The 19,533-nt window shown below is 42.7% G+C and overlaps 1 protein-coding gene and 1 long non-coding RNA gene across 3 annotated transcripts in view; one reads left to right on the plus strand and one right to left on the minus strand.

Annotated features, from left to right (window-relative positions):
* SOBP (sine oculis binding protein homolog) overlaps positions 1-19,533 on the minus strand; it is a 110,573-nt gene that overhangs the window by 84,398 nt on the left and 6,642 nt on the right. For both annotated transcript variants that reach the window (NM_001398094.1, XM_040697152.2), the window contains exons 2-4: positions 16,994-17,132; positions 14,921-15,106; positions 1,151-1,302 (exon numbers count right to left, since the gene is read on the minus strand). In NM_001398094.1, coding sequence (NP_001385023.1) covers positions 1,151-1,302; positions 14,921-15,106; positions 16,994-17,132 — 477 coding nt within the window. The remainder of the gene's footprint in view (positions 1-1,150; positions 1,303-14,920; positions 15,107-16,993; positions 17,133-19,533) is intronic.
* LOC121110216 lies at positions 14,317-18,410 on the plus strand. The gene is made up of 2 exons (XR_005858287.2): positions 14,317-14,373; positions 16,152-18,410. It is a non-coding gene; the product is annotated as an uncharacterized LOC121110216 (long non-coding RNA).

Genomic DNA, 19,533 nt, shown 5'->3' on the forward strand with positions numbered 1-19,533 from the left:
TCAGGCACTTTTTTGTTGTTGTTGTTTCAACAGGATGATGTGACCCAAATTTCTAAAGGAGGGTAATTTGCTGTAACAGTGCATCTTGATTCTAGGATCTATATGTACTTATGTGTTATTCCCACATATTTAGAATCCTAGACTTGGAGAACTGAATTTTGTTGCAACTTGGCAGGCTTTGAATGTTTTATAGCATGAGGGAAAACAGTATCACTTAGATACTGTTAGCCAAAATTAGCCAAAATTTGAAGGATATTTTGAATAATAAATATTTGTAAGACCATAAAGACTATCCAAAGACTCCTTTTGCACTAGTAAGTCCCAAAAGGCCACAGGTACTTTTTCAACAACTACAAATGCTGGAGCGTTCCTACGTGATTTTTCTTTAAATGGCATTTAGCACATACTGCTGTAGAAAGACAGCTGCTGAAGCAACCTAGAGGGCATTTTCAAGCACTGTACTTCAGCGATTACAGCAATTTTTGTAGGCATTCAATATTAGGATTACATTCTAATTTTAGACAAAGTTAAATTTAAATTGAGTAGGAGGGGTTTTCGTGGTACTTTAGATGTTCTAGTATTGCTTACCTCAAACCAAAAATGTACAGTGTCTGAATTTTGCAGCCACAATGATGTTATGAGCCACAGTACACTTTAAAAGGGTGAAACTACAGCTCACTAGCATCAGGCAGATGTCCTCTGCCACAATGGGACCCAGACTTAGGCTTTAAAAGCACAGCCATGATCTCACTGCCATGGGACTTGGTGACACAGCTCCCACTGCCTGGTAAGGCTGAGGCTGTCACACACAGCCACCCTCTCCTATATCTGCATGATGCCTCCTCTTAGTGGTGTATGTGCAGCAACCATCCTGAAACCCTGAGGCCAAATTGTGGGACTGGAATACTCCCGTTGATGTTTATCTAAGCTCTCTGATTCTCTAAAAAACCCAAGCATCAGGCTGAAGGGAACTGAAAGAAACAAGGTTAGTAAAGGGCTGACAGTCCAACAGACAATACAGATGGAAAGTGAGGGACTGGGTGAAACAGAAAACGAAAGAAAAGAGCTTCTGTTAGATGCTAAATGAGACCCAGGCTGGGCCAGTTAAAGCTATGTCTATGCAGGTTACATCTTTCCTTATTTCTCTTACCTTGTTTCTCTTGAAATATGCTCTTCGGCAAGCTGCAAAGCACTTCTCGCTGCAGAAGCATTTCACTTCACTTCCCATACTCAGGGAATAGCGCTTGATTCCAACTTTCTGGCACCAGGCACACATTATTTGTACATTTGACACATCATCTTCTACAACAAAAATATAAGAACAATGTTTACATGAGATGCAAACACCTTCCTCAGACATCTGCACACTTAGTCTTAGCGCAACCAGCACCAGCTCATCCCATTTCTAACCTTCTTAACGTTTGGGAACAGAAATGAGCCTGCCTGCCACTACCAGCTCATTCACAGGCAGCTGGCGACCTGTGTTAACCTGGCTCAGTAGATTAGCAGAGCTTCTAGGATGGCTGGAAAAGATTATTAGCTTAAAAATGGTGCATTGCTGAAAAGCTCTGGATGCCTCGAGTTTTTTTCATGTATATAAGGGTGCACAAGTCTTTAGTAAATAGGCAAACCAGAACAGAGGCTTAGTAAGTCCTGATGCCTCGCTCTTGTTGCTTACAGCCCTGTGCAGTGAGCACTTCGGATATTCTGCTCAGCAAGCTAGTGACAAAAAGCAACTGGGTGGTACTGCACCAAAGGAGGTCTCTAACAAAAGCTCTCCGCTAAATAAGAAGTGAAACATCCCATTGCAGTGTTGTTTTGAAATAATGACTGATGTACAAAATGGGAGCTTTCATTGGAACATAGCAGTCACCAAAACCTGCACTTGAGCAAGAAGGGCGATGCAGCACTGGTGAGGTCTGCCAGGTTACCTCTCAGTCTTCGTGCTCATCAGTCAAATCTGAATCCAGAGCCCTTGAGCCTCTTTCAAGCTCCTCTCAATCACATGCTACAAATATGAGGTGTTTGCCATCTGAGATGTACAACTGGAATACTGCAAAAGTCCTAACAGGGTTCTTGTGCATTCATCATCTTCACCCCGCTTCACAGGCAGGGAATAGTTAAGCCTCTTAAGACAGATGACTGCCACAAGTTAGCAGGAATCTTTTGACTTAAATCCCACAATTCTTCAGTTCTGATGTCCAGTCTATTGTACAGCGTGACCTTTCAGTTACAGGCAGCTGCCATTGTCTAACTGCTGGAGAAAAAAAAGTCCCTAAAGACTAATTGTTAAAGCAGTGCCTCGTCCCTGAGCAGCAGAGAATTCATGGCTCAGAGAGTCTGTCATGCAGCCATCCCATTTCCCTATAAAGGATTTGTTTTCGAAGCTACGCTGTCATCGTTCTGTAAAATTATTGGCAAACTAATTTTTAGCGGAGTGATTTGGCTCCTTTCCCCGGCCCTCATAACTCAGAACTACGTGCTGCATTTTATTCACCTTAACGGAATAAATAGTGCCAGTTTAATAACTTTTTTCCTTCTGCAAATTGTGTTTTGATTTATAGCTACAAATAAAATTGTACAGCGTTAACAAAAAAATGACCTTTTTAGTTTTAATCAGACTGTCTACCTTTAAAACTGTATTTAAGGCTGAGTTGTAACATAGATTTGTGCTTAATGCATTTTAACATTCACTCTTCAGAGCAGGATTTGCCAATATTATAAATGCTGTAATATATTGAACATCAAGGGAAAACACAACAATTTGGACAGGATAACCACCAGCTATAGAGGGGGTAAAGAGGTCTGCAAGCACCTCCCTGCACCAGCCTGGAGCTAACGATCCTAGCTGGGCACAGCAGCATTTCTCTCCATTCTTATCTTGACCAAGCTTTCACAAAGGAGCCCTGATTCAGCTGTGTTTGCACCAAAATAAAGCCATTCCTTACAGGCTGAACTTGCCCTTTGAATACACTGTTAACAAGTGAAGCTCCTATGAGCCAAAGGAAACAGCCGGCAACCCCTTGTTTCAGATAACAGCAACATATATTCTCCTACTGACAAGAAGTATTTTATCTCCAGAAATTGGAAGATCTACCAGAGATAACTTTATAACAGCCTTGTTACTGGTGAGAACAACTGTCATTAATGAGGAAAGAAAATAACAGAGCTGGCCAAGTAGGTGCTGGAGTACCTTGTTTTGAAGTAGGCTACCTCGTCATGGGCATAGACCTGAGGGAGAAGCACAGAGCTCTGCCACCAGGATTGCCAGGAGTTTTCATGCACAACTTAACAGGGGACATACATCAGCTACCACTCAACTCCTGACCACTGACACACACTGACTGCCTCCTGTGGACGATCAGAACGATCACTAGATTGTTCAGTTTCAATTAAGAGCATCCCAGCAGCAACTGCGTAAAGGGAAAGGCCACATTACAACTTCCCTGCATAAGGTTTTGCAGGAGAGTAAAGCTCAACCCACCTCCTTTTGCCAAAGGCTCCCTTTAATACAGACCCAGGCAAGAAGAGCAGTGGGCAGGCAGAGGCACCTCCTTGGTCAAGCTGTGGTCTCCTCATGCCCTGCACAACTTTGTTACTACCTCAAGGAGAACCCTTTGAAGCAGCATCACTTAATATGTGATCCATGGAGCTGACAGTCCATAACCCAGCAGAAAATGGCCCACTATCTACCTCTAGCTACTGCCTGCACCTCCAGGAAAAGACAGCTGATATCCAGAAGGCATCATCAATATTAATCAAAATGTTCATTGTTTTGAAAAGGAGAAAGCTGAAAGGGAGGGAAAGAGCCTGCCTAAATACAAATAACTTCAATTATTTCTCTATTCCACTCCCTTCTCCCTCCACCATCAAAAAATAGTCACACGCCACATAGTCCTTTTCATAGTAACAGCAATAATAAAAGTAGATGCCTCTTCCATTCATAAGGCATAGGAACACTGCAACATGAGGATGAACTGCATATAGCCGTGTAAAGCAGGCAGCAAACAGCAGTACTTCAGAAGGAGGTAGAGGGCACGCAAATTGTTGATGCAACTGCATCTTCTTGTAATGCAGCGCATCAGATGAAAAAGGAAAACTTTCAATATTGTGTGACTAATTCTCTATGGACCACCAACAAAAGTTCTGTGCAGGCTGGGAGGGGAGAATTTGCTTTAAAACCAACTCCTTTCTTTTAGCTTCCAGTGGAGCTGAGAACAGCAAACTAAAGTGCCCATTCCTGACGGGTACAGAGCCATGCCCTTATGGCTGACGCAGCAGGGTGTGTGGGTGACAGCTATGGACAACCATAATGGTCCAGACCAGGCAGTGTGCTTTCCTTCTTGACACTGGTTGCAGCAATGATCTGAGCAGAAGCTGTGAAAGCACTTGAGGGATGTTTCACTACAGAGCATTAAGCTTAGTGACCGGAAAAGAGGACTGCTACGTTAACAGAAAAGTAATAGTCCATGTATTTCTACTATTGCAATCCACAGCACTGCGAAGCAATAAGCTTAAAAAGCCATTAAGATTGTGTGAAATAAGGAAAGCCAAAGGCCAGTGATTTAATTGCAGTCTTCCTAAACACAAACTGGAATAATCCAAACTTGGTAATTCAAATCTACAATTCAAGACTACTCTCACTTTTTCACAGACCTTTGTCTCATACGGCCAAATTCTTTAAAAATCACTTTACCAGACTCTCGTCCTTCTTTCAGGAAAATGTATCAAATCCCGGTATCTGCAACACTCAGCAAGAAAAACCCAGGACAAGAATGCAGGGCAGCGGGGAATTTCAAAAGGAGTAGCTTGAGACTGCATCCTGAATCTTTCTTCTAAAATCTCTTAGGCCAGGTCTGCACTAAGAAAGCCGATCCACAATAATTGCATTGGTGTACGACATCGGCAATGCTCTCCTGCGTACACAAACTTTGCTGGTAGCCTCACTGTGCATATCAGCTTGAGTGACATGAGCTCACCCCAACAGCATGCCCACGTCCATCATACGAGCTCGCTGGAGCAGCTCTGCTGATAAAGATCATTCAGCATCACTTTCAGGACTCACATAGCTAGGCTGACCACGGTTTAAAGTACAAAAATAACATCTGCAAGTCTTAGGACAGATCTGAGAGGGTGGTGAGATGTTGGAATGGGTTGTCCAGAGGGGCTGTGGATGCCCCATCCCTGGAGGTGCTCAAGGCCAGGTTGGATGAGGCCCTGGGCAATCTGATCTAGTGCTTGATCTAGAGGTTGGCAACCCTGCCTGAAGCAGGGAGGCTGGAAGTTGATGATCCTTTCCAACCCAAGCCGTTCTATGATTCTATGATCATTTTGAAGTGAAAGCAAATTTTTCTTAATCAACCGCATTCTTCCTCTCCCTGTGGCCTTGCAACTTTATGAGCTGCTCTTGTACTATGCTGAGTATGTTCTCAGATTTGTCACACCTGTGAGAGGTAGGATGAAGAGGAGCTGGCATACTGACACTGAATAGTAACGGGAGAGCCTTCAGCAGAATATCCGCACTGCTACTCCCTATAATCACATCAGGTAATAGAAAGACGTATTCCTTTCACATACAGCACAAGACCTGAATTTCCAGCCTCTCCTTTTGTGAGTTCTCCACTCTTCATACGAAGCTTCATAGGAAGAGCTATTGTGGGAGTTGAAATGCCTCGCTTTTAGTGCCTCTGGGTTGTGTCATTACAGGTGGAAGAAGCACTCCCTGCACCCACCGCACAGATACTATTCAGATACATCTCCTTGTGGTTTTTTGCCTGTGTATTTTTCATAATGAACAATGCAATAAACATGGTGTGTTTGCAGTGTTAAATCATGTTCCCAAAGGGAGCAGTTTGTATAACAAGATAAAATTATCACATTATAATAACTAAATATGCATCAGTCTAAAGCATGCTCCAATTAATCATCAAAAGTTTGCACCGCCTCTTTAGGTCTTAATTAAGCAGAATGTTTGGTGGGTTTTTTTTCCTTTCAAACTAGTATGAAGGAGCTGCAGAAAATTGCTCCTCTTAAAGCCAATGAGCAGCGGTTTAGACTAATCGATCTTATACGGAACCATAATTTGGAGAGGTGGAGAGAAGGGGAGGAAGGCGAAGAGTACAATAGAGCAAATCCATCATGGATAGTTCTGTCCCTTTATCTAGGCAAACCAGCACGGCCTGCAGTGCTTAGAAAGCTGATCCTAAAATCCCTGCAATTCTGGAGTTAAATCCCAATCAGTTTACTAACTTTAAGACTGCAGCATTCTGCTAATACTGTTTTGAACTCTCTGATACGCATTTTCAACTTTAATTCTAGTTTAACGAATCCAGAAACACTAAATGCAGACAGGGCTCTCATTCTAAGCATTATGATGATCCCTGGACAGGTGCTCCTAAATCTCACTTTCCATATTTACTTGCAAGAAATTCAGCAGGAGATGTTCAATTGTTCTGGCAAGAAAAAATTACTCCTGAAGGTGCCCACCTACAGTACTGAAACAGTGATGGTGAGTGGAAGAAAGACCACAAGGATGCAGGGTCTGGGGCAAAGATCTCAAAGTAAGTGAATCTGTGTGGAATCTGTTGTGTTTGTCACTTGATATAGAAATATTTCAGCAGCTTATCCTCCTGGATGTCTTCCTACAGCCCAACTCCTCCTGGCACGTGAGTTTCCTTCTTCTGCAGCTATCAGAGCCAGACATCACCACTTCTGCTTCTTTTTCTTTTCTTTTTTTTTAACTGCATGTTTCCACCCCACTGCATGCCACTTGACAGCGGGAGTTTGGATCTCAGTTATCCTCCTGGACACTATGTTAAGGCACATGTGAGATGAGGAAGTGACCTGTGACAGCCAGCATGGCTTCACCAAGGGAAGATCATGCCTGATCAATCTGGTAGCCTTCTGTGACAGTGGTGGCATCGGTGGACAAAGGAAGGACAACTGATGCCAAAGGCAAGACCTTTGACATGGTGCTGCACCACATCCTCATCTCAAAACTGAGAAAGAAATGGATTTGAAGGGTGGACTATTGGATAAATAAGGAACTGGTTGGATGGTTACAGCCAGAGGGTTATGGTCAGTAGTTCTATGTCCAGTTGGAGACCAGCCTTGAATGGTATCACACAGAGGTCAGCCTTAGGACCTACTCTGCTTATGAAGAAGTGAAATTGTTTCTGACAGATTCTTGGTGATATCAGGTAAAGTATTCGCAGGTGAGCCAACAGTCACATACAGAAAGAAGAACTAAACTCACCAACTGGTGAAGGGGATCTCTGGCTCTGCAGCACTCCTTCACAAGAAACAGTGTAGGTCCAGGCTGGCCCTTATATGAGTCCAAGGTGGCTCCACTCTGGGCCTACCCCTTGGGGTCATGTGGGAGCACAGATGCAAGCAATTTTCCTGTGCTCCCTAGGCCAGACACATTCCTTCACCAGGTGCTCAATCACCGTGACCTAACAGTTGCCCAACAGGACCAACGCTCTTTAACATCCTTATCAACAGCCTAGATAGTTGAATAGAGTGCAGACTCAGCAAGATTGTAGACAACACAAAGCTGAGTGGTACAGTTGACACAATAGAAGGAAGTGATGCCATCTAAAGGGACAAGCTTGAAAAGTGGGCCCAATTGAACCTAATGAGGATCAACAGAAGGCCAAGTGCAAGGTGTTGCACTTGGATTGGGGCAATCCCAGATATGTATACACAGTGGGAGAAGAACTCCTTGAGAGCAGCCCAGCAGGGAAGGACTTGGGGGTTCTGGTGGATGAAAAGCTAGATATGAGCCAGCAGTGCATTTTTGCTGTCTGGGTGGGTGGCCCGCAGGGAGAAGGAGGGAATTATTCCCCTCTACTCTGCCCTGGTGAGGTTTCATCTGAAGTACTGCATCCAGGCCTGGGACCCCCAGCATAAGAAAGATGTAAAGCAGTTGTAGAGGGTCCAGAGGAGGATCATGAAGATGATCATAGGGCTGGAGCACCTCTCCTCCAAAGTCAGGTTGAGGGAGCTGGTCTTGTTCAGCCTGGAGAAAAGAAGGCAGTATGGAGACGGCCTCCCAGTATTTAAATGGAGCATACAAACAGGAGAGAAATACTTTTTACACAGCCTGACAGTGGCAGGGCAAGGGAGAACAGATTTAAAATAAAATACAGGAGATTTAGATGAGATGTTTGGACGAAAGTTTTCACTCAGAGGGCAGTGAGGCACTGGCACAGGCTGCCCAGAGAAGCTGTGGACATCCTATCCCTGGAGGTGTACAAGATCAGGCTGGATGGGGCCCCAGGGAGCCTGATCTAATGCCTTATTTAGTTGTTGGCAACTCTGCCCATGGCAGGAGCTTTGGAAGCAGATGATACTTAAGGTCCTTTCGAACCCAAGCCATTCTATGATTTTATGATTTTCTGGAGGGAAGCTTAAAGAATCCACTAGAATGGCCCTTAGCCCCATGCTGGGGACCATGTTCAATTTATCAGTACACATCTTTAAATTTTATAGCTCTTTTCATTACTACTTTCAAATGAAAAGCTGAAAAACTCCCTTTTCAAATAAATTAGATCTTAACTTGACATCTGTAGCATCAACAAATAGTGTTTGCGGTTTCCACAGCGATAGGCCAGGATTTCATAATGGTTAGCTCTGAGTTATCAATTGGCTCTCCTGAAACTGACTATTCACTGATGGAGACCAAGTAGCACACGTTCAGATTTTTTTAACCCAACGCAGTTCCTGAGGCAGATGTTCCCACAAGAGGCAGAAGCACTGTTCCCATCGTTTTTCTTATATCTGAGATGCTTTATCTGATTAAACTTAAATTCTAAAAATGAACAAATGCAACTCATGCAACAGTTCCACAGAACCCTTTGTTAATAGCACTTCAGCGCTGATCCTCTAAACAGATGGGGTCTGTGACAAACTCAAGGTATAACAAGTTCTTTGGAAAACGTAATTGTGAGAGGAAGATTAAAAAACAGGGCTTACAACAGAAAGCTTTTTGCAGCCATAGCCACAGAAATATCTCAGGAGGTCTACAAAAGAAAGAAGAGTCTCTTAACATTTGCTATGCTACTAAAATAATCAAGTGTCCCACCTCTTAAAAAAATCATTTGGGGGAACCACAACTTGTCCATGTTTTCTATGTCCATGTTGAGGCATATTTTCACGCACAGTTCGGTAAGAACTGAACACAGAACCGTATAAAAATCAGCTTTAAGGCAGGTTGGAAATAAGCGAAGGAAAAAGCATATATTTTGGCTTATGGAGGTGGAATTCCCCAGGCATTTTTAATATATGCTATTAAAGTACATGCATAAAGTACAAGTATACTTTGTGATTTTCCTTATAGCACAAAGGAAACACTTTGTCCTCCACAGAGAGCAAAAGGCGTTGACAGTGGTCTATATAGGGCAGGCATATGAACAAATATTGACACCTTAAAACACAGGCACTAAAACTCTACAATCAGTATAAGTTTGATGATGTTTCAAACCAAAAGCAAAAGAAAGTGTTTGAAGAGTAGTGACTATAACTGTTGGGTTGTGGTCGTCTTTATTAGAGAGCTAAGCCTGCAGTTACAGAAATTGTACACTGGAATAAGATTTGGAAAATCCTGAAAAAGGATCCAGAGTGCAGTAAAATTAAAGTCTCCTCAATGTATAGGCTTAATTAGATCTGATAATATGGTCTTTATTTAAGGGAAATTGCCACTGGGTTCTGCCTGGAATAAGACTACTTGGTAATGCAGTCGTAGAACCAATTCCTTGGTGAATTCAGACAGATAATCATGGGATTCGGCTTTACTGCCCTGCTAACTACCATTTAAAAATCTTTTATGCTTTCAGATCCCTCCAATATAATTTAAATATTGATAGAGTTTACAGCATGCAGCTCCAGAGCGTTCTTCAGGCAGGGACTCTGCTGAATCCCACGTGTTGTATGGCTGATGCACCAAGTTATTCATGTGCACCTATGTGTACAAAGGATTGTAAACCTTGATTCTAACATTATGTTAAGCTATAACGCAGAAAATCACTCATTCCTTTCTATAAAGTACCTCATTACTCATTTTAGTCTTTGAACGTGCCGTTTCCTTGCCTGTATTATAAGGGATGCAGTACTGGAAGTACTTCTGGCAGTGACCCCCTGGCAGTGCTGCACAGCGGGGAGCTGGGGCTCATTTGCAGCGCTGTGGATAGCAGATGTAATTTGTACATTGCACCTACGTGGGGGAGGGAACACTTCTGCTTGATGCCTTTTCTCGAAAGCCAGGCCAAACAGCAGTCATCCTCCTCTACCAAAGCATTGCCACAAGGCTCTCAAGGGAAAATAAGCCAACGACCAGGAAATGGAGACATCACATCCTGCAGCAGGTGCCAGGAAGGAGGAAGCACACTCCTGGCTGCATTTAATGAGTTTCTTGCATTCTTCTTTTGCATTCTTCTAAAATCAAGAAGACTAGACCTTGGCTGCCCTGCATCCACAACAGACAGCCACGGTTGTAGATCAAAAGGGCAGAGTCACCCAGCACCCTCACAGATTTCCCCCCTGGCACTGAGGACCGCAGAACACAAGTTAGGATGCTTGGTACTGATTACTGTGATCATATATCCTGCACAACTGTGGAGGTATTTTTATTTCCAGCTTGTTCCTGGCTACTGCATGTCTTTTCCTTGCCATTTCTGCATAACCAAAATAATACTTTCTTTAGGCTGCTTTGCACAAAGCAAGATGGTTCTAACACCAAGCAGAAATATCAGTTTGCTGCAATGGGCTGTGCTTGAGACTAACCCCTGAAGATTACACAGGACCTGCTGCTGCCATCAACCTGCTGCAACCAGTGGAGGCAGCAAGGAGGAACGCTGATCAGCCACCAGAAGACTATTCATTAAACCAACGTTTTGGAGACTGCACTGGATCCATATCTACCTTCAGATGTAAGTCAGATGGCTGATGTTGACTGATAAAGCCTGTTTTAATCTGACTTCTGCCTGAGCACGGCCAACCTGCCTGGTGGTGTCAGCAGCTCTGTCAAAGAGGAATTTATAACCTCCACAGACAGGCCGCAATCTGAGTCTGTAGATGTACCGTGCATCACACAGGGCCCATGCCTTCAACTCAGCTTGTTTAGGTATAATCTTGGGGTACTGCAAAGAGACAGTACCTTTATATTTAGAGCTGTTTATATTTGGTCAGGCGACACTCCAATGTTTCCTAGGACTGTATAAGCAAATTTTACCTAATGTGTCCTTTGACTGAAAGAGAAAGTGCAACATTGTCTGGAGATGTATTGTAGTCATGCTGCTCAAAATCATCTGGTTTTCCAAAAAATAAAAAGAAAAATTAAAAAAAAAACATAAAACAAACATGAGGGAAAAAAGGTAATTTTGTTAACTATTTGAAGTTTTAGCCTGTTCATTTAAAATATGAGTGTAGATAGAATGCTACTCAACGGTTTCCAGCAGGCTCAAGGAAGATCTAATCTGCTGAAATCTTTGCTGACTGCTTCCAGACATAGATCAGGACAAGTACTCCTTCCTCAGCTGGTAGCTGTTGCTGATACTAAGAATCATATCCGTCTCCTTGGAAAGATATATCTTCCCCCAGTGATTTTTCTATCTTTGCAATTGCTACATCGGTGCACCTCACAGAGTATGTTTCTTATTTCTCCCTTCAGGCTCCTGCGAGCATCCCCAGTGCTTTGTTCTTTCTCTTCTCCCTCTTACCTCTTAGAATCTTATCTTCAAAAATTATTCAACTAATAACTCATTGTGGCTGTTTCTTGGATCTGCTTATCCTCTCCAGATCATTGCTCTGCTGTCCAAATGACTGCCTCTGCCTGTCTCTCTGACACTTCTTTACGGGCGCTGACCCTTCAGTTCAAAACCAATATGGCAAGAATTAAAGTCTTAATAACTTTTCCCTGAGTGTTCACTCCGTATCATTTGCTTAGTAACGGTGGATTGCACCATCATCTTTCCTGTCCTTCAGGTTCACAATTCAGATATCATTTTCATCTGTCGGCACTTTCTTTTAAGCTAGATTTTAATCTTGTTAACTTTTTCCCTGAACGACACCCAAAGCTTTCCCCATCCATCCACAAAGATTGAGCTCATCCCAACTCTCAGCATCTCATGTCTCAGCCACTGCAGTGTACCACCTCCTGTTTTTCTCTCTGTTCTGTCATGTACCACTGCACTACGCCTATCCATGCAAAACATGCTGCAAAGATCCCTTTCTCTGCCCAGTATTTTAACCTTGAAGTCTTCTCTCAGAATTTTTCTGCCTGCTCCCTTCTGTCCCCTTTCTTTCTTTATTAACTCCATCAATATAAACTGCGCCTGTTCTTTCAGCGGGTCCCTCACAGGCTGTCCCAGCCACACTGAAAATGCTGACTTTCAGCTTAAGCAATCACTGACAACATTCCTTTTCATTTGCCTACACAGTTCAAATAAGCACCTTTGTGCTGCTCCCTAGTTTGTCCCATATGCTAGAAAAGGGGGGAAAACATCCCCACAGTTATTCTTGCCCAGCTTTGCATCACTCTGAAGTTCTCTGCTTTGATGTAGTGCCCAAAAAACGGTGTAAAAGTGTGGTGCCAACACCACTGCCTTGCACACGGGCTCTTCTAGTTCCTTTGTACTCCCTTTTCTGCTTGTATTCACCCGTTGCTTCTTGCCTGACACCGTACCGCAGGCTCTTTGGGGTGATCATGACTAGGGCTCCTACGCCCTAAGATAAAACACAACAATTACTACTGGTGCTTACTGCAAAACCCACAAAGGCTGTGGTTCTCCTCCCCCTCCAGACCTTCCAAACTCTGCACTCTAAAACAAAGGTGAGATAAATACGTTCATTTACTCAGAAGTCGTGGTAATCTAGCGCTCATTACTAATCACAGGGTAAAGTCAGAGGAGGCAGAAATTATGCATTCACATCCCTTATGTGAGCAAAACAATTATTTTCTCTATGAACTAAAGAAGTAAAAACCTGAAGATGGAAAACACCTATGAAAAGCCTTGTGTGTGTGCTACCTTTACTGGTACATCTGAACACAGGATCACACGTGATAGGTGGATGGGCAAAGAACAGAAGGCACTTGACTTGGCTAAGGCCCCCATGCCCACTTAACTACTGTTGCAGTAATTTGTTTTTCTACTTCATTGTTCCATCTCCTCCTGCCTATTTGATGTCATAAAAATCCAGTCACTGTGGCCATTTGCACAACACATGTTATAGCCTTGCATCCACATACCACAAATTCAACATTCTGGATTCATTCATGACTCAGATTGGAGGGAGAAAATAGTTCGGGATGATACAAGCCCTTGATTAGAGCTTTTGGGCCAAATCTGCAACAGCTGAGGATCCAGCCCATATGGCCCGAGATCTTTAGCAGTGTAAAGGCTGCAGGAATGGGCCCAAATAGCTTTAGTAATTAGTAAATATCATATAAAATAGATGAAAAGTCTTTGGCAGAGAGTGCATATTGGGTAACATCTGAAAATTACTCAGAGCATATTAGTATACTTCTTTAGAGAAAAAAACTCAATGGCATCAAAATAACCTGGGAGGGGCCACTGTATCTGTCATGTCGCTATCAACAGGCCAGCCTTTGTTGGACCCGCCAGTATTTTACCATCACTAACCACGTAGTGCGTGGCACCAAGCCCCATGCACAGCTTTGCCTCTAGAGAAATGTCCTCACAGCCAGCAGGACACTGCCACAAAGCTGCTCCGTGCATGCCAGCACCTCCAGTGGGTGCTGCAGGTCACCTTGGTCACCTCTGAGTACTCAGACACCCAGGGACATTGGCAGAAGAAGGACTGAGCCCACTGCTACCTAACTGCAGCAAATACTGTGTTGTGTACAACAGCAGACAATAACGTGGCAATTAATCACCCTAGTGGAGCTCTACAAGTTACTTTCACGGATTATGGTAAGCAGCATGCTGAGTAGAATAAATCATCTCTCACACAAACTCTGAGGAATGGCATGTTATGAAATCACCCCCGATAAAAGTCTAATGAAAATGTAAAACGTTTTGGTGCAGACTCCTGGGCAGAGTTAAGATAATAAACCCTCAAGAGACGATGGTCAGGGACTTCAGTGGGAACCAAGAGACAGTTTTCCCAGGATGAGCTTGTGTATGGGAACTGCTGAATCACGGCCTGAATCTCTGATTGATCAGCTGAGGCGAGCACTGAGTCAGCCCTGGGAGCACAGGTGAAGGCAATTCACCTATGTGAATGTGTGACTGGAAGGGGTGGACCCTGGCTGCACCTCTCCTAAACCCCATTTAAGGGCTGACCACCACTGAAGAAGGATCTCTTTCTGGAGATTGCTCCTCTTGGAGTTTTTCCTGTAAGCCTACAACATGAGTGAGTATTTTTCATCTATTTCTGATTATAGTCTTTCCACCTATACTATCCGTGGATACTGATCTACCCATGCTACTCTGTATATTTGTTGATTATACAGCTTGTTAACCTGATATAAAGAAAGACACAATATTGATTTGATGGCTTTGTCTCTTGCACCATTTCCCCCCCGGAGCCTATTTTTAATTTAATCATCTTCCATTAATTTACTTAAAGGCTTTCTTCATCAACACTTTATATGTATCAACATCTTCATCATGTTGATTCTTCATCAACACTATATATATATATAAAAGTAGATGCTGCTGAAGTGCTGAGGAAGTACAATCCAGCACGCAGACTGTCACAAGCAGCAGGAGAGACTGTCTGTTGGCACTGCAGTTGCAATTGTTTTTCAAGAATACTATCAAAGAATGTTACCCCCCCGTCTGCCTTGAAGTTCACTGCGACTGGTTACTAGAGCACTCTTACAAATAAGCCATAACCTAGCAATCTCAGGACCCGTGTCAATGACAACCAACATCTTTAAATGTTCAGGAGGATTTACCTGCTGGTGGCTTTATGAAAGGCGGCGGAATTAATGGGACAATAATAGGTACATTCCCGTGATCCTTTGACCCTGCTGGTGAGTCTGAAAGTCCATTTCCCGTGGCAAGCCCTGGGTAGCTTGTGTTTATATTGTATGGTGAAATAACACTGTCCTCAGGTAATTTTGGTTTTGGCAAAGAATTTTCTGTAAAACACAAAAAACACATTGTACAGTATGACAAGTGTATTTCTTAGATGCCCCTACGTATTCTCACTGACCTGCTCACTAAATTACCCCAGCACAAGAAGACCACACAGAAGATAAGTTTAAAAAAAAAAAAAAAAAAAAAACCATGATACTTTCCCCTTAAACAAATGGATACTTTTCAGTATTTATCAGAAATGATCCTTTAATTTTTTTTTTAAATCAAACTCTCATTAAACACAACTATGTCTTTCTAAGAGGTGAAATTATTTTGTCATATCTAACTCTACTATGCCTGATTTAATCAATGATGCCAAAGATCTTTCTTTTACCTCCACTGTTTTCATGATGATCGCAGTTTGCATGCTGTCGCTTCACCAAAGCAAGCAGCATAGATTGAAAAAGAAAAGAATTCCTACTCCTCTCTCTATAATATGATGAGTAGCAGCAGTGGAAAGGTTTCAAAGAAAGGAATAAGATATTGAAATTAAAGTGTGCATAAAATGATGACAGTTATGGTCCTAATTCTTTAATCCCAAAGCACCTTTGGATTTGTATTTATAGGAATTCCTCTCATGCACCTCAGGTATCTATGGGGTAGGGCTTAATTCTTATCACTGTCTCTTCTCCCATCCCTCAGAGAAAGAAACATGGTGTTTTTTTCTTTTTTTTTCCTCTCCAACAGACTGCATACATTGAAAATCTCTACCTGGCACAGCTATTCGACATCTTTGTTTGGTACATAAAACATATGATTTGTATCATGTGCCTATAAAGAAAAGTATGTCACAGATTTCATTAGGCATAGGCTGGAGTCACAAATAATTCAATAAAAGATCTATTGATTAAAGCATAAACAAATGAATCCTACCACTCCATTGGAACAAATTTCTTTGAAGGTGGCTTAACAACAGTGTGTTTTCAGTGAGATAGAAATACTGATCACCAATGTAAATGTACAACTAAGAAGGTGTAAATTTTCACTTTTAACACAGTTAGATTGGTTTGCCATACCTCTGATTTCCACCTTTGTTTTTGCTTTCAGAGCTGGTCTCTCTGGTCTCAGCGCTAACTGCTGCACTCATTGAATACTGTGCTGCTACTTGTCACCAGAAAGCAAGCCCATATGCTGCCAGCCACAAACGCAGTGACAACTGGAGCTCCAAAAGCGTAACAGCTTCTGCCATTTCCTCTCTTTACCCCATCTGTGAGAAAATCTTGTTGGGAAAGCCAAAATCCGGCAACATCCTGCTCTCCTTCTCCCTCTGACCACAACTGCCTACCCACTGGCTGGGACTGAGGCGTCAGAAGGCAACAACTGAACTGCTCAACAGAAAGTCAAGTCCCATAATTTGCACGTTGAGTAATTTTGTGTTGCATTGCGTCAAGATCCAGCAGCGTCCCAAACTGAGAACTTCTAAGCACTTGCAGAACAGCCTATTACAAACACGGCTAAGGACCCTGTTACGAGTGTTGATGATGATTCTTGCACACGTTGTGAATATCCCAGCTCAACACCTATGGGCATTTTAAAAAGCCTTGGGCCAAAGCCTTTGTTTTGAAAGTAAAAGGGTTTCCTTAAATCCAAACCACTAAGAAGAAGCTTTCTCTTTATCCAGAAGTGAGCAGCTTATTGCTACGTGACTTTCAGCTGACAAACAAAAGGTATTATTTCTGAAAACGTGTTACTAAGTGCCTACTAACAGCAGCTTAGTTAAGTGATTTTTCCCATACCCTACTGGCTTCCTCTTACTAGGAGACACTCAGATATTTTCATAAATCAACCCCAAAGCAAGCAGCAGAACATGCTTCCCAGCCCACGCCAATTAGGCAGGTCAAGATATTAATCCTTCTTTGCACGAATACAGAAACATTAAGTCTCATTACCTTTGAGAACAGAAATGTGCTGGCGGCTTTCCCCATCTGCAGAGTAGTTCCTGAATTCAATATCTTCTCCATCTTTCAGTTCAACCTTATCATAACCATACCAGCCAAGGAGCTCATTCATAGTGTTTTCTGCGAAGTTCTGAAAGAGAAAAATTACCTACTTATTTATGTAATCAATAACCATCTGGAATGAAGGGAGGACTGCATAAATCGAACGGTATCTGTGCTACACTAGGAAGTGTCAGGTTTGTCCCACCTCCTCAAAGACTAATGCGCGTTTCATAAGTCAAGTGTATAAAGTGTAATGCGTTTAAATCTCAGACTGGCACATGTAATTATGACAAAGACTCACACATCCGTAATTTAAAGAAAGTGAAAGGGAGAGTTATTTATGACTTTTGCTCCGGCATTCGACGTCAGAAATATTTTACCATACATTCGTCACAAAAATCTGTCTGTATTCCCATAAAATATTTAAGACTGCAGCAAGAAAGTAACAGAAAACTACAATTTTTTCAGGCAGCAGTTAATCAATCTTACTGCACTACAGCCCTTTCAGCTGGCGTAGGTCACCGACACTTACAGTTCCTTGAGGTGCACATGAACCAAATGAAATAAAATCACAGTGAAGACATTTTCCCTCAGTTACAAACCTCCGCGCAGCCAAAGCACTTAAAAACTCTTTACCATGGGAGCATTTCACCGTAAAAATCCCCCTGAATTTTTTTAAGAAAGACTCTTCTCTGCTTTGACATATTTATTTTTAAAACAATTTCCAAGCAGCAGCGTGGCTATATTTCATGTTTGTATGGAAATGCAAAAATATGGAACACGACTGTCATAACTCTCACTCTCTACTACAAGCCACGTCCTGCAGGTCATGTGTCAACAACATTTCTGTAGGAAAGGCTCATTACTGGGCCAGGAGATTTAGTGGAGTAAGTCAAGAGCCCTGCAACCAGGCAACGAAGCTTTGTGAGACCGGACGGTGCCGCGGAGCCATGGCTTATGGGTTTAGGAAACTCCTGGAGGAGAACGGCTAATGAATCGTTGTCACTGCAGAGGTCAGCTTAGAGTAAGATGACAAACGTAAAATGAAAAGGAACAGCCACAAACAAAGCCTTTTGGTTCGGACTCTTCATTTTTATTTTTATTTTATTATCACTTCTATAAGACGTTCCAATTTGATTTCACCATAAGATCTTGACATCTAAAATAACGATCCCGATAAGCAATCTTCCTGCGACTGGCTACCAGTAAAGAAAAAAAGCAGAACACGACACCCATTCAAAACAAATGGCATACGGGTTGCAAGATTTCCTCTAGCGACTGCAGTAGCTCAGTTTTTGAGTGGGAGCAAGGCTAATGATGGAACACAGCAATTCTCGAGTAATTTAAATAAATAAATAAAATTAATCAGATCCTAATTGCTTCCGAATCCCAAGCTGCAGCAGGCACCCTGCCCCAGAACAGCCGAGCCGCGCTGCTGCCGGCTCATCCATCACAGCAGATCACAGAGGTGTTCCTGCCACACAGGGAGAGCTGGAGAGCGGCCGTACACAACACGCTCAGGTCATTTGTACCCTTACAGGAGTATCCCTTGGGCCACTCGTGCTACAAACACACACCCCAGGAAAAGGGAGACCGAGACAAAAGCTCACAGCAGACCTGTGGAGCATCAGTTACCCTGCTTTTTCCCCTTGACCTCCTGCTGGAAGTCTTGATTCTCTGGCTCTTCTGTGCAGCCCCAAATTGCCAGGAAATGCGTCATTGCTCCATGTCTATGCCTAGACCCAGCATTATGCCTATGACACTCCATTATGCCTCAACTAAGTCAATCTTTCAGTTTACAACAAAGAACACTCTGCAGTGTAACGTGGTTAATACCTACCCTTATTTCTAAAACATATATTTAAATTCTCACATGAACAATGTCATTTTGTGAACACTTTAAACAACAACAAAAGTGATTTAATGTGATTTTTTTCTAAAGTTTTGGGGATTTTCGACTTTTTAGATAACTCATCTCTTGTTGCTGAAAATGCAAATACAACTCCCCCTTCTCCAGCCCATGAGAGTCCAACACGGAAATGTCCTGGAGACGTAATGGGAACGACCTGACAGAATCCACAGAGTGCCAAAAGAAAGCTCCAGCACCTTCCCTTGCTTTGCCACATTTCAGTTATGTAGACACAGCCCCAGAGATGAATGCAGCAAGGTAGAGGCCAAGTGACAAAAGGCTGCCTGACTAAAACGCCACACAACCCAATTAACTGAGTAGCTCTGAATTTACCTCCTGTGGATGCTTTGTGTTTTATTTGCACTGTTGATCAACTCGGGAGATGAGTAATTTTTAATTACTTGTCAAGGAATATGTAAGCAAGGTTGTGTGTGTTTATCCTCTTCTGCAACAAAGTACTCTCCCTCCTCAGAATCTAGTCAAAACGATTGTTGGGTTTGCCATGGCACAAAGCTTGAGTACCTTTCAAGCCTCATTTTACTGCTCATGATGCACCATGCACAAAAATGAACAGTCACAA

The sequence above is a fragment of the Gallus gallus genome, chromosome 3 (genome assembly GCF_016699485.2).
Source record: "Gallus gallus isolate bGalGal1 chromosome 3, bGalGal1.mat.broiler.GRCg7b, whole genome shotgun sequence".
Taxonomy (NCBI): Eukaryota; Metazoa; Chordata; class Aves; order Galliformes; family Phasianidae; genus Gallus; species Gallus gallus.